Source organism: Crocodylus porosus, unplaced genomic scaffold (assembly GCF_001723895.1).
Source record: "Crocodylus porosus isolate Cpor-Errol unplaced genomic scaffold, CroPor_comp1, whole genome shotgun sequence".
In the NCBI taxonomy this organism is placed as follows: Eukaryota; Metazoa; Chordata; order Crocodylia; family Crocodylidae; genus Crocodylus; species Crocodylus porosus.
Window position 1 is genome coordinate 45,432,477 of NW_017728909.1, and position 13,506 is coordinate 45,445,982.

Sequence of the window (13,506 nt, forward strand, 5' to 3'; positions counted from 1 at the left end):
AAGTTGATACTGTTTTTTCTTCATCCCAATAGTAAAGCCTATAAAAGGAATTTAAAATGCTGTCAAAGTAATATTGATCTGACAGCTGTGTCCACTCCTTTCTGCCCTAGAAGTATATCATGATCCTTGAGCCTAGTTCATTGTGCAATAAAATATTAATCATAGGCAATCAGAGGTGCAAGGAAAGCGGCAGAAGATTACTACTTGCCAGAAGTCTGGTTCAATAATAATGTTGCCAAAACATGCCAAGGAATTGCTTACTTCATAATCTGAGGCTGCTAGACTTCGTTAGGAGGAAGGGTTGGGGAAGACAGTAGTGGTTATGGTTTATGGACGTGTTTCTGTGAAGAGTAAGTGCAGCAGTGTTCTGAATGAAGCAAAATGTCAGTGGATTTTTAACTTTGCAAATGGCTTCCACAGATGGAGCACACAACCAAGAACTGAGCCTGTTTGTACTTAAAGCAGCTTGCCAGGAAACTTGGGCATTGCCTTAGGCCTTGACCCTCCAACTGTGACCAGAATTAGTTTAATGCATTTCCATAGAATAAATTTAAAAGAAAATTGGCAAACATCAAGAATAAACCTAACCGTGTACTCTGTTAGGTAGCTGAATTGGCTAAAAGGAGAACTGGGGGGATGCCAAGCTCTTGAGAGAGATTAAAGTAGAGAGGAAAAGGCAGTAAAAAATATACACCTAGGAAACAACCTGCGCTGACAGACATAGGAATTAACTGACATCACAGTTAGCTTTCATGTCTAAATCTTATCAGAGACACCACTGATCACTTTGTGCAATATAAAGGAATGTCATGAGCATAAAGTAGCGTATTCCAAACACATGACAGAGAGGCAACAGATCTGTCTTTTCATCTCCCTGTGCTTTCAATATCTAATCCATGGTGGTAGGATATTCTGTGTGCTTCCACTGCAGCTGAGCTAAAGATTATGAACAAGTATTTTTTATATTAAATTCCAGGAGGCAGCATGTGAAAACATTTTTCTAAAGGAAGTGAATCTCCAGCCCATTTTATCTCCATTTTATTTTCACTTTTTTATGTAAAAAAAAAAGTCTGACACAGTTACATCAACCAAAATAAGCTGCAGTGTCTTCTTACAAAATCATATAAGGATTTAAAATATATTGCTTTGCTGTTTTCCATAGCAATTTTAGTTTGCTTTCTTTGTTAAATATCTCCAACTCCAAACTGCTGAGCTTGAAATTCTTCAAAGTCCTCTGGGATGGTGTCTGAAACCAGAAATTACACAAAAGATTTAGTTTCTTTCCAATGCAACTGATGAGAATTTAAAAATAGAGTTGGGCCAATAGTTTGGAATTAAGTTTTTGGATAGAAACTTCTGCCATCTCTTCAGTTTACAGATTCCTCATGATGGTTCTAAAATGTATTTCTAGTTTACTGAATATTTTCTGTGAATCATTTTTGGCCAGTACATCATTTAGGGACTAGCAGTACTTGTCTTGGAATTCAGTTCCACTGTAAAGAATTACAATAAACAGTTGAGCTTTACTGCACAACCTACTGCAGGACAAAGTGTGAATATTAAAGCTGAATATATAACTCAGAAGCTTAAGGTACTTATGCTAACTGAGTTTGAGTATTCTAATACTTGCTGCAAATGAACACACAAGGGGTCGGTATCAATCAGGAGGAAAAAAGATTTGCATTCAAATTCAACTGTAGCTGCAACTAAGACCTTTTTTTTATTGTGTGGTCAGCACTCTCTTTTGAATGCCATGAAGTGCTGGAATACACCCATATTCCACTTTTAAACACCATCTATACACAGCCAATGAGAGAGTTACCAGCAACAGAAAAGGCCATAGTCAAAAGCCTGCTCTTAAAACATCATCAACTTAAAAATCACAATTTATCTGAAAACTTCATACCTTTAGCCCTTACAAACACGACTTCATGATCAATAGAAATGGGGAAAATATTGCCCAGTACCCATCCTCCCTCCCATTTGGCTTTGTGTCTTTGACAGACTTTTGCCTATTCAGCTTCAGTGTTTCACTCCACTGGCAGTCAGCTTCCTCCGTTTGTGTGAGCTTTTCACACAGCAACAGGGGGATGGGAAAAACATTAGAACAGCAATGGTAACATCTGGTAGGAATACTGCCACATTTGCAGAGAAACTGAGGGCAGGTCAGCCTCACCACATTGATAGCAGATTATTTTGCTGAAAACTGACCAGGTTCATGTTACCATTTCCCTTCACACCCTTCTGCCAACACCCACAACATGGCAATCAAAGACTCAGAGGTACACATGCAGGTGCTGAAGACACTCAGGCACATTTAGAAAAGTGGCTGAAAATAGATTCGTGAGCATGTCGGAGGTGGAGTTTCTTGTTCTAAAGCTGACATGAATTCCAGACTCACCCAGCCCTAAGCATTAAAAAAAAAAAAAAAATCAGGGAATTAAAAATAAATGTTAGGTCCTTTTTATTTGATTGCTGGACTGTATTTTTCTGTACCTTCACAGGCATGTTTTTCAAACATTTTTTCTGCAATGATGAGAGGCAGAATCTGCTTTTCAAATGAAAGCTGAGGCACTCGTAAAATCATTTGACTACAATACTTGGGGCTTTATAAAAGAAACTTCAAACATGACACTTGCTTTAAAGCTGTGAGAACTGGCAGTACCGCTGCTTACTCAGCTCTGTGAAGGGAACACAAATGAACGTACTGCTTAGAACATGTTGCTTTTAGTTATGGAAAAGTCAGTGATTTAACTGAGGAAACAGGTTTTTGCAGAGCAGCTTTAAAATTAGCTTTCTTTAAAAAAAGTCCTAAATTGTGAGGGGATAACGCTTTGGGAAAAATACAATTTCTATTTACAGGTGAGCACTCCTGCTACTTCATGGAAATGCCAGTTACCATCTCAACCTCCCTCTCCCCCCTTGCTCCTCCTGCTGTATTTTATTTGAGCAACGACAGTTTCCTTGAGTTCCAGTATTTTTGGGAACAGCAATTTATTTGCAGTTACTCAAGCTGCAGAACCACAGAACAAAAACTTGGCCCTGCTTTACGCTGTCAAAGCAGAACATGCTTATTAAATGGTTAAAATTTCTCCTTGGTGCTAGTGCTGTGCTGGTGATGTAGACTTAGATTTCTTGGTTCTATAAAGTGCAAATTACTGATTGAGTCAGAGCTGTATTTGCTAATAGGGCTTGCTTTAATACCCGAAAAGACCTCAAAAGACACTAAAAGCTGGATTGTGGGTGCCTTGATTGTACAGAAACAGATCCTGGGGGAAGGGAAAAAGCTCCTGACCCATCTGGATATGGCTGATCTACTAACACAACAGGAACTGCCTTGCCTCCTGTCCTGTGAGCAGCTTATTCATCATAACATAAATCACAGAGGAAAGAATGCCTTTCTGATCTCAAAGGAAAGCCCACCTCTATACATGAGACATGAAGACAAGATGATGAGAGCAGTTTAGGACTCTGTTTTGATTGCTGCTACTACAAGGTCCATACTCCTGAATGGATTTTAAGACAATGATTCTAAAGTTTTCTTTCGAAAAAAAGAAACAAACCAAAATCCTCTCTGGCTCATTGTAGCCTGGGCTTAGATATGAGGCGGTCTTCGAGAATTAGAGGGCTGAAACATTTAATTTCAGTCTGGAAATTAGAATGTGCTGTTGTGCAAGGCCTCAAGAGGAGGAAATTCACAGGAACAGCAGGTGCTCTACAGAACAGGACGAGAAACTGATCCAACCGGTAGCAGCCTGGGATTGGCTAAAATTACATGCTTTGGATTTACAGGTGCACATGGTGCATGTAATATACTGAGGACAACTCCTCTTGTTGCACAGATACCTTTGCTTTGTTCCTTTGGAAATTTAAGGCAGGTACAGAAATTACACTTTTACCAGCATAAGTGATTGGAAACAGGTCTATATACCTGTAACAGAGCAGAAGTTCAGCACACAACACCAGTCTATATCCATAAGAGTCTGTGCTCAGCACACAGACTAGTTTAAAAATAATGCAACCCAGTCTAAGATTTGCGCCTCCCATCCCCCCACCACAGAGTGAATGCGTGCTTTGTTTGCTACCAACACAAGCTACACTGCCTACCGAAAATCACATAACTTAGATCAATTCCGCCTTAGGCTTTTTGAATGTCTGTACCTAGCCTCAGGCTAAAAAACCAGGTTTAATCCAGGCTGATTTTTCTGGGTTTTGACTTGCATCTAAACAGGCAGGGACAGCTGTTTACACATGCAGCTTGAATGGCAATTAAATCAGCCATGATCGTCCTGGGGCAAAAATCTTAATTCAGATACTTATAGTGGGACAATGAGCTTGTATGCGTGTAGGATCCTATGATAAAATGATTTTCTGCTTTTAGCCTTAGTAATATTTTTGAATCCCAACCTAAATGCAACTACTCTGTTTAGCAGACATGTTTTGCAATGACATGGCAGTGCTGTGAGATTATGTGGATGTTTATATGAGGATTAGCTGAGTTGCTACTTCAACCCTTGCCCAGATTAGACTCATACTAAACTAGATGATGTCAGGCAAGGCATTTCACAGATAGTGTTCATTGCTGGTAAAAAGAAAAGATGAAAGGCAGATAGATAATAAAATGGTCTAAACTGTTGATCCTTTAGAACAGCAGGTCAGGTGATGATCACAAGCCAAGAGGAATGTTACCATTGCAGCGATACTTCAGGTTGGACCAAATGATGTTTTCCTGAGAGAAGCAGAAAACGCCGAGCCTCCCTCCACGCATAGTGGTGTCAATCGTTACGCCAGAATCTGCTACTAATTCAGAACCTTCATAAAACCTTGCCCTTCAAAATCAAGCAAACATATCAGATTTACCCAAAGAATCTTGTCTGCCCATGTCTCTAAACCAACACAGCTACAACCTATACCCAGCATCCCTATCCCACTAGAGCTTCACATAGTTTTTTAATAAAATTTACTGAAATGACTTCACATTCTAAATGATGTTCTTCAAATACAAGGATTAATATATGCATATTTATCTGTATTTCTACTCATGAAAATAAAACCTGTCTATATTTAGTACATTGAGAATATACAAAATATGCATTCAGGATGAGAGATACACATAGGAAAGTAGGGCTGGAAGGGACTTCATAAGGTTATCTGGTCCAGCCTCCTGCTCAAGGCAGGATCATCCCTGACTAAACCATCCCAGTCAAGTGTCTGTCTAACCTGCTTTTGAAAGCTTCCAGGGATGGAGATTCCACAGTTTCTAGGGAGCTTGTCCCAATGCCTGACCACCCGCATGGTCAGAAAGTTCCTCTTAATCTCCAGTGTAAATTTCCTCTGCTGCAGATTGAGGCCATTGCTCCTAGTCCTGTCCCCTAAAACCATAGAGAAACTTAACCGAGCACTTGCTGCCCCCTTCTTCCCTGAAAAATCTTATGAGAGAGAGACCATCTCATGAATACTCCCAACACACCCACTAATTCATGGGTGTCCTTGGGTCAACTGTACTGGTTTATTTGGGAAAAGTAATAATAGGTAAATATTTATGAATTTTAGCTGTACTTTGTGCTACTATAAATACTTGTGCTTTCTGCGAAGTGGTCATCATGGTTTCTGCTTTTACTCTTTATCTGCCTCTTTCATCTGGTGTTTTCCTTTTAACTGAAGGAGTACCAGCACCCACTGGCCATTCAGTTCTCCCACAGACCACAACTAAGTGTTCTCACATTGTGGTCTGCAGAATGTCTGCGTAACAGGCTCTGAAGAATTGGTTTTGTCTAGTTCTCTTTTTATAGATCACTAACAGAAACACATAAATCACAGACTACCTCTGTCCCACATACAGTGTGTTTTAACGCCCATCTCGATTCAGCCTTATGGCAAGTAGTTTGGTCTGTGGCATCATATCGGCATAACTTGGGTATGATTGCCCTGTGTTCAGCAAGGCAGGGGAGAGCCAACTTTAGTCTAAATTAAGTTACTCTGTAACATCCCACTACTAACTCTTATACTGATGGGACACAGACTGTATTTTACTCTCTCTGTAAGGCTGCAAAAGCTCTGTAGTTATTACTTTGTTTAATTTAGGCTACTTGAAAAACAGTGTAAATATGGGCATGCTCTGATGCACAGTGCAGCTCCACAATTTTTAAACTATGCTTTCAGATCTTGTTGCCATTGAAGCCAAAGGTAAAACTCCCAGTGTTTGAATAGTGCAGGACCAGATATGAAGGATGGCAATTTCTCTTGAAAATCAGTTACAATTTTTATCTTTGCTTTTTTTTAATGTTTAATAATTTTGAATGGCCTGTTTTTTCTCTCCTGGGATGTTTGCTCAAATCTCTCTGCCATGGGCCTCGGCTTATACTTGTAAATTCAGACCTACTACAGAGAACATTAGGGTTGGAAGAGGTTAATAGTAGAGAGCAATTTGCAAAGGATCCTGGCTGAGTGAATCATACTCTTAGAGCAGGGACACCTCCTTTTCTGCTTGTTAATACTTAGAAGTGACTCCAGTAATGGATTCTCCACTTCATAGCTTGGTATACAGAGTGTGAATCCACTGTCTTGAGTCCCTCCAATTTTGTCCCTGGCATTCTGCAACCTTCAAAAAGGAGAAGTGGCATTCATATGATAACACACACTCATATGTTATGCAATATGTTTTCTATCGTGTCATACTAATTACTGATATTGTTTTTGTTTTACCAGCCTGTTGCTTTTCATGTAGCCAACTTTGGTTGATGAGTTGTTACTAGTTGTGCAGGGTATAGATAACTTACTACAGTTTAAGGACATATATTTCAAAGGGTCATAATTAAGAAATATTCATATAGTATCCCAATTAGTTTAGAACATTAAGATTTGAATGTAGTTGTAGATATATTTTCAGTTGTATTTTGAAAAGGGATCTTTTAAAGTTATCTTAAAAATGTAAGACAGCATGTAATTTAGCAGATACAGAGGTCAAAGGACATTGAAAATCTTTCTAAATTGCTAGGCTATAGAGAGGGTTTTTCTTTTTCTCCTCTTAACGTAAGATTGCATACAGAATTTTGTAAATCTAAAACTTCACAGCTTTTTATCTCCACAAACTTTAAACAATGCCCAAGGTATTACGCATTCACAGGCTCCATCACCTTCTAAAGTAAGTGCTAGAAAACAGGATATGTAAGATTGTAAACCAAATTCATCACAGCTAGCTTTCATTTGTACCTGATATATCCCATCTGAGGTCTATGCTGCAAGAACCAGCGATAGGAGACTTTATCTTTCCACCCTACATTTCTGGGGTCTTTCCACAGCAGTTTGACTTGGTCAGTGGTGTCTCCTGTGTGCCAGAGTGAGTTCCTGAGGTGTTCTCCTGGGCCAGTCTTTGATTTCACAGCCTAAACCAACAGAGTGTTTACAGAAAGTGAACAGAGAGGCATTCTCATTTTAAGCTGTAGATGAAGAACTTGAAACAGTTTCATAGTGTGCAGCACATCTTAGAACACTTATCATGTGGATACTGCCCTCCCAGTACTGAACTCATAACATCCCTGTGCCAATTAAAGCAACTGCTTACTTGGACACATTCCAGTTTATTCAAGCTGCTTCCCCATTTAGCCAGTGGGAACAAGGAGAAGCCAAAATTATGTGCTCACCTGGATCTTAACAGACCACTGTTGGGAGAGCTCTGCTTCTGACACATACACGGCCTATCTTTGAAATAGACGAGTAGCTAGTTTGAATGAAATCTGCCTATGTTCCCTCTTTTCCTTAAGTTGCATTTTAATTCCTATCGATTAAAGCTGTTTCAGTCTTTCATAATGAGCACTCAAATTTTTGTCAATGCGAGTTACCCCTAGGTTCCTCAAATATTCATTAGGGTGATTCACATATTTAAGGCAACACTTTCACATTAAACTACTCTTTCTCTAGGAAGAAGCCCTAGCTAGCAAGTTAGTCCCCAGCAAGGGCAGAAAATAGCATTGGTCTATTAAAAATGGACTCATCATATGCTTCGTTTAGTTGTCCCAAAGGAAATGGCAAAATCAGAAGATATAATGATGGTGCGCTTAGACTACTACCTTAAGCTGAATGCCAGGTTCTGCAACAGCTCTGAACGGAGCTGCTTGCCAGTAAGTCTGCTCTGTCTGCTTCCACATGACTACATAAAAGCTGGAACTGTCTTGATAACCGAAGATAAAACCAGCATAATCATCATCTGTCACCGTGTTGACATGGAAGGTGCCTTCAAAGTCAACGCCATTAAAAGCAGTGTAGCCTAGGATCAATGTATATACATGACAAGTTAAAACCAAGAGCTGGCAGAAAACTTAAATATTTGCCAAAGGGTTTTGTCTCAAAATGGGACTGCAGAAAATGGATACGCACCAACTGCCAAGCCAGGATCACTGTTCATGGTCTGCACAATTTCCATACCCTGGGGAGGGAAAATTCAGTCAGTTAGTGAATGGCCCACGTGTGTAGGGGCTCTGCCTTCTGGGCAGCTCTGGTGGACCCCTCTTGGTTTGGAAACTAAGAATCCTCCTGTTCATTTCCTTCTTTTATAGGCCAGAGGCAGGCCAGGAGGAGCCTGCATTGTCCTGAACAGGCTCCTAATACTTGCAGCTCTGCATAAAGAAAACCATTGTCATGAAATCTCATGCTTCAGGGCTTCGGCTGGTGGCCTCACTAGGGCACAAAAGACCCTTTTTTCCACAATGCACAACTGGTAGTTGGATTCTGATTTTTTTTCTGAAGCCTCAGAAATTGGCCTCTGCTGGAAAATGAAATGGTGCTATGAAATGATACAGAAAACATGCTTGTCTAGAAGTTGGTGGGGCTTTTACCTTCTCTGCACCATGAAGCAGGATTCACCTACAGGACCACCTGGGCACATCCAATCTATCCCATTCCCTACCACTGGACAGGCCTTAAGCATTAGTGACAACTTGGGACCATGTCCTGTTTCATCATCGCATGCCCAAGTGGCACTTACACAGCCCTCCTCTTCCCTTGTTTTACTTCTGACAGGTATGTGCATAGGGCAATCCTATCCTGCAACAGTTGGGCACAGAATCCAAATTCTGTTCAAGGGCATAAAATCGCAGTTATGCAACTACCCAAGTGCCACTTCGGTAAATAAAGGTAAATTCGATTTAGCCCCCATCTCTCCCATTCTCTGTCCCTGGTACACAACAGTTAAAATTCATTGGGCTTAATAAAGAGGGACTGGCGGAAATTTAATGCCCAGTGGATGCCTGCCTTGGCCATCTGAAGTGATGGAGCTCAGCTTAGCTGCAGAGGTATGGCTAGAGCTGACAGCTGAAGTCTGTTCCTGAATGATCAAAAAGTGACCTTTTGTTACAGTTGTTGCAACTGGCATGTGCAAAATTTGAAGAAAGCAATTAACATGCTGAGTTAAGCTAATAGCGAGATAAAATTAAGCACAGCAACAGGCCTGGCAGGAAAGCCCTGAGGTAAATAATGCACAGTTTATTGTAGTCCAAGCTAAGAATACTACTAGTAGTGGCTGATGTAACTAAACGTATCAGATGTAGTTGTTCTAAAAGAAAGAGAGGGTTTTGTTTTCTAGTGATTTGTTTCTGTCAGCTAAGAGGTTTTGAATGTGCTTTTACCTGGTTTAGAACCACCCAGTTAGGATCGATCTGAGCATCACCTTCAGGATCCAGCACCACTGTCTGATAAGCCCTGAAATCCGTGAGGGTGATCTCTGCATTCTCTGGGCAAACATCAATCGGATCAATTACTGTATCCTGATCAAAATCAGACTCACAGATATCACCAACACCATCAGCTGGGTGAATCAGAGAAACAAAAGAAGACAATTTACAATTCAGCAACCACCACATTAGACATTATCACTGGATTAAACATATGACCAAAGCAAATTATAGATTTTCCATCTTTTGATGTCCTCAAATCAAGACTGGAAGTTGGTCTTATAAACTGCTCTAGTAAACTGCAAATTATAAGATTGTATACAGGGAAAATGTTGAAATAACCTGTTTTACCAGGTCAAACTAGATAGCTGATGATCTTTTAAAATCCAGGAGCTGGTGCCTGCAAAATAGCAACCAATAAAAAGTACTTCCAATTTACAGCAAACTTTCCAGGTGGAACAGGTGTTTTCAGTAAGGATTGATACATATACTAGTACCTGACCTCTTATGCAGCACAGCCAAAAGATAAGGCAGAACTCACAAGGCCTTAAGTTAATACCACAGAGCTGCACAAAAACAAACTCTGCCATGACTTCCAAGACCAGATTTCACAGCAAAGTTATCAAATGCCTAAGATTTAAAATGGTACCTGATTGTTTTCTGGCTCACTATAAAATTCCCAATAACATTAAATCAGTGGAATAACTATGTCCCACTCAATATATCCAAAGATGCTTTATTTTTGCTTTGTAAATTGTTTTTTCATCTGCTTGTTTGCAAGATTCAGTAACAAAGTGTCTGTCAAGCACAAATGTGAATCAGAGACATTTCACTGTCTCGGTTTATTTTCAACATTGTTTTGTACCATTCTCTGAGCTACTGAAAAACTGAAACATTTTATGGCCTATTTTACAAGTTAGTGGGCACATCTACATGTGAGCTTTAATGCACAGTAGACTATTTTACTGAGCGGTAAAGCATTGCCAGAAAAAGGTTACATTATTCTAAGGTGCAGTAAAATAATTTACTATGCATTGTTACTAAAAAAGCATGCAAATGCAGTACTGCACATTAGCACAGCCTAACGTGCATTAATTTAGTACCTTACATTGGAGGGCACTTTTACACTTGCTCTGAGGGTGGGGGGGGCAGTGCTCTAATTAAAGCACCGCCATGTCTTGTGTATCAGCTCCCTGAACTTAAAATGGTACGGGAGCACTTGAACTAAAGCTCATTTGATAGGCTTTAGTTCAAGCACTCCTGCCTCCATTTTTAAGCATGGAGATGCTAATACATAAAGCACAGGAAGCTGCTGAAGCGTGGCAATAACCATGCTCCAGCAGACACTATTAATTGTGTAGCAGAAAGCTCCCTTTGTACATTTCCCTTCTGGACATGGATATAACAGAAGCTGCTTCTTACCTGCACCCCACACATTTTGTGCATTTCTTTTCCTTCTAAGTACTGGCAGAGACCTAGTACACTCATTGCATAGGTGTGGCAAGGCTCAGAACAAGCCAGAAAGCCAAAGCGGCTTTCTGTAGGAGAAACCTAACTACATCTACAAATCAATTAAGCTCAGTGTCACTAAAGAAAACAAAAGAACTAAAATATCCGCTGCAAAGACTGTAAATATATCCTGTGCTAACCTCAGTTACTGTCCCCAGTAGCCTTTGACCCTCACTACCTCATATTGCATTTTTATATATTTCTCACAGTGCGTTTTTATATTTCACCTGTCTTGTCTTTACCATGACATTTTGTATTTTATATTTTATACTTTTAAATCCTTAAGGAATGTACTCCCTGTAGAATGAAGTTACACCCTGGACCACTGTTAAAACCACATTGAAATTGTAACTGTAAAGTGATAAAATCTGTTATATTGGGTGGTCCCTTGTATGAATGTGAGTGAATGATGATCATCAGCAGACAATAGCCTAGCCAAAGGAACTCCATTTTAAGCTAATCAAACTAAAGAACTAATTCCTGGAACTGAGCACTCACCCTACAGACTATTCCTGTAACCTATGACAATACAGCCATTAAGTCAATAAGTCAAGGGTGGACTCCCGAAACTTCAGGTACCAGCAGGCAGAGACCCTTGTGACTAACAGCTGTCATGTGCTACTCAACACCCACATGGGACAGCGACCTCTGGACTGGGTAGCCAAGATGATGCTGGGGGATCACACAAGTCTGCCAGAAAGGGATAAAAAGGCAGTGAAGCATGATCCTCAGTGGTGCCCTCTCATCCAGCACCTGACCTACCGAGACAGAAGGACAAGCAGGCATTCCCCTTCTGTAGAAGACATCACCTTGAAGGAAGCTGACCATCAACAGCAGACTCCAGGGCCTCGGATAGGTAGATATACTGACACCAGTGCTGTTGTCATTGTGAAATGACAACAGCAGCTACTATACACTATAGTACATGGGTTTGAATGAGTGAGTGCATGTGTGTGTATGTGCTAAGGTGACCACTACCACCCATAACGCAAAGACTGCATTTATGATTTTACTGGTAACTTTACATCTTGTCCAATAAACTAGAATTTATTATAATCCCGTGAGTTGGTCCTTTGTAGCCAATAATTGAATCTCTTCCAACATGCTGCATGAATTCCAGTGCATCAGACCTGACTCTGCACTTGTTTATGCACCCAGAGCCACTAAATTTAATGTGCATTAGAAAAGTCACATCAGTGTCCATGTAGATGTGTCCAGTGAGTTTTAAAGCAAAGAGATCAACTAAAATATTCTATCCCATTTGTTACTGCACTGCTTTGAGTAACAGGAATCTCAGTACAAGCTTTATTTCATATTAGAATAAACTTGTCAAATGTCATTCTTTATGAAATGACAGGCAAGACCAGATTCTGGCTCCAGATAAAGCCATTTTATAGATTTCATAGATATTCGGGCTGGAAGGGACCTCGGAAGATCATTGAGTCCAGCCCCCTGCCTCAGGGGCAGGAAGTCAGTAGGGATCATAAGATCCCAGCAAGATAAACATCCAAATGTCTCCTGAAGGTGTTCGATGTAGGTGCTTGAACCACCTCTGGCAGCAGTCTATTCCAAACCTTGGCGGCTCGGACAGTAAAGTAGTTCTTTCTTATGTTCAGTCTGAAATGGTCATGGAGGAGTTTGTGACCATACGATCTTGTCATTCCTGTTTTAGCTGCTAGCGGGAAGGTTTGGGATTGAGAGAGTGGTGGGGTAAAAAGGTAAGAAAGGTTTATTGACTTAATAAACACACAACTAAGCATAGAATAACAAGACAACGACAGACAATAACAATTTGTGTCAGCAACTTATTGGCAGTTCTTTTTGATGCCTGATGTATGACAAGTTCTTCTTTTATAAAGCTTAGCGAAGTCAGGCATCTTTGATCTACGTTGTTTGAGGCGTACCGGGAAGGACTCTGGTATTTAGTTCTTGAGTTCTTTGAGATTTATGGACTTACTGAATTTAGGTTAGCAGCTATTTTTTAAATTAGTAGCTTCTCTTATAATGCTGCATCTTTCTTTTGATAATATCTGGATGTGCTAGCTAATTTATAACTTCGGAGCTATGCTGTGGACTCACAGCTATTCATATTTTTATACTACGAACTTTCTTTATGACTAATAGCAGTCTTTGAATTTTTCTGATCAGGTTAATTTTAACTGCGTCACTACATATAAGACTTTACTACTTTTAAGGCCTTACTAATTTTACAAGTCCTCACTAATCTTTAATTTTAATTACATTTTTAGTGGCAACATGCAGCTTCATACATAAACAAACAAGAAACACCTGGTTTAATCCTCACAGAACATTCAGCAAGCACCTTCCC

At 40.0% G+C, this 13,506-nt stretch overlaps 1 protein-coding gene across 2 annotated transcripts in view; it reads right to left on the reverse strand.

Annotated features, from left to right (window-relative positions):
* Positions 1–1,084: 1,084 nt before the first annotated feature.
* Positions 1,085–13,506, reverse strand: part of THBS4 (thrombospondin 4) — a 69,028-nt gene continuing 56,606 nt past the window's right edge. For both annotated transcript variants that reach the window (XM_019532187.1, XM_019532188.1), the window contains exons 17-22: positions 9,624–9,802; positions 8,377–8,425; positions 8,070–8,266; positions 7,213–7,385; positions 4,690–4,829; positions 1,085–1,246 (exon numbers count right to left, since the gene is read on the reverse strand). In XM_019532187.1, the coding sequence (XP_019387732.1) occupies positions 1,185–1,246; positions 4,690–4,829; positions 7,213–7,385; positions 8,070–8,266; positions 8,377–8,425; positions 9,624–9,802 (800 nt within the window). In that variant the 3' untranslated portion in view covers positions 1,085–1,184. The remainder of the gene's footprint in view (positions 1,247–4,689; positions 4,830–7,212; positions 7,386–8,069; positions 8,267–8,376; positions 8,426–9,623; positions 9,803–13,506) is intronic.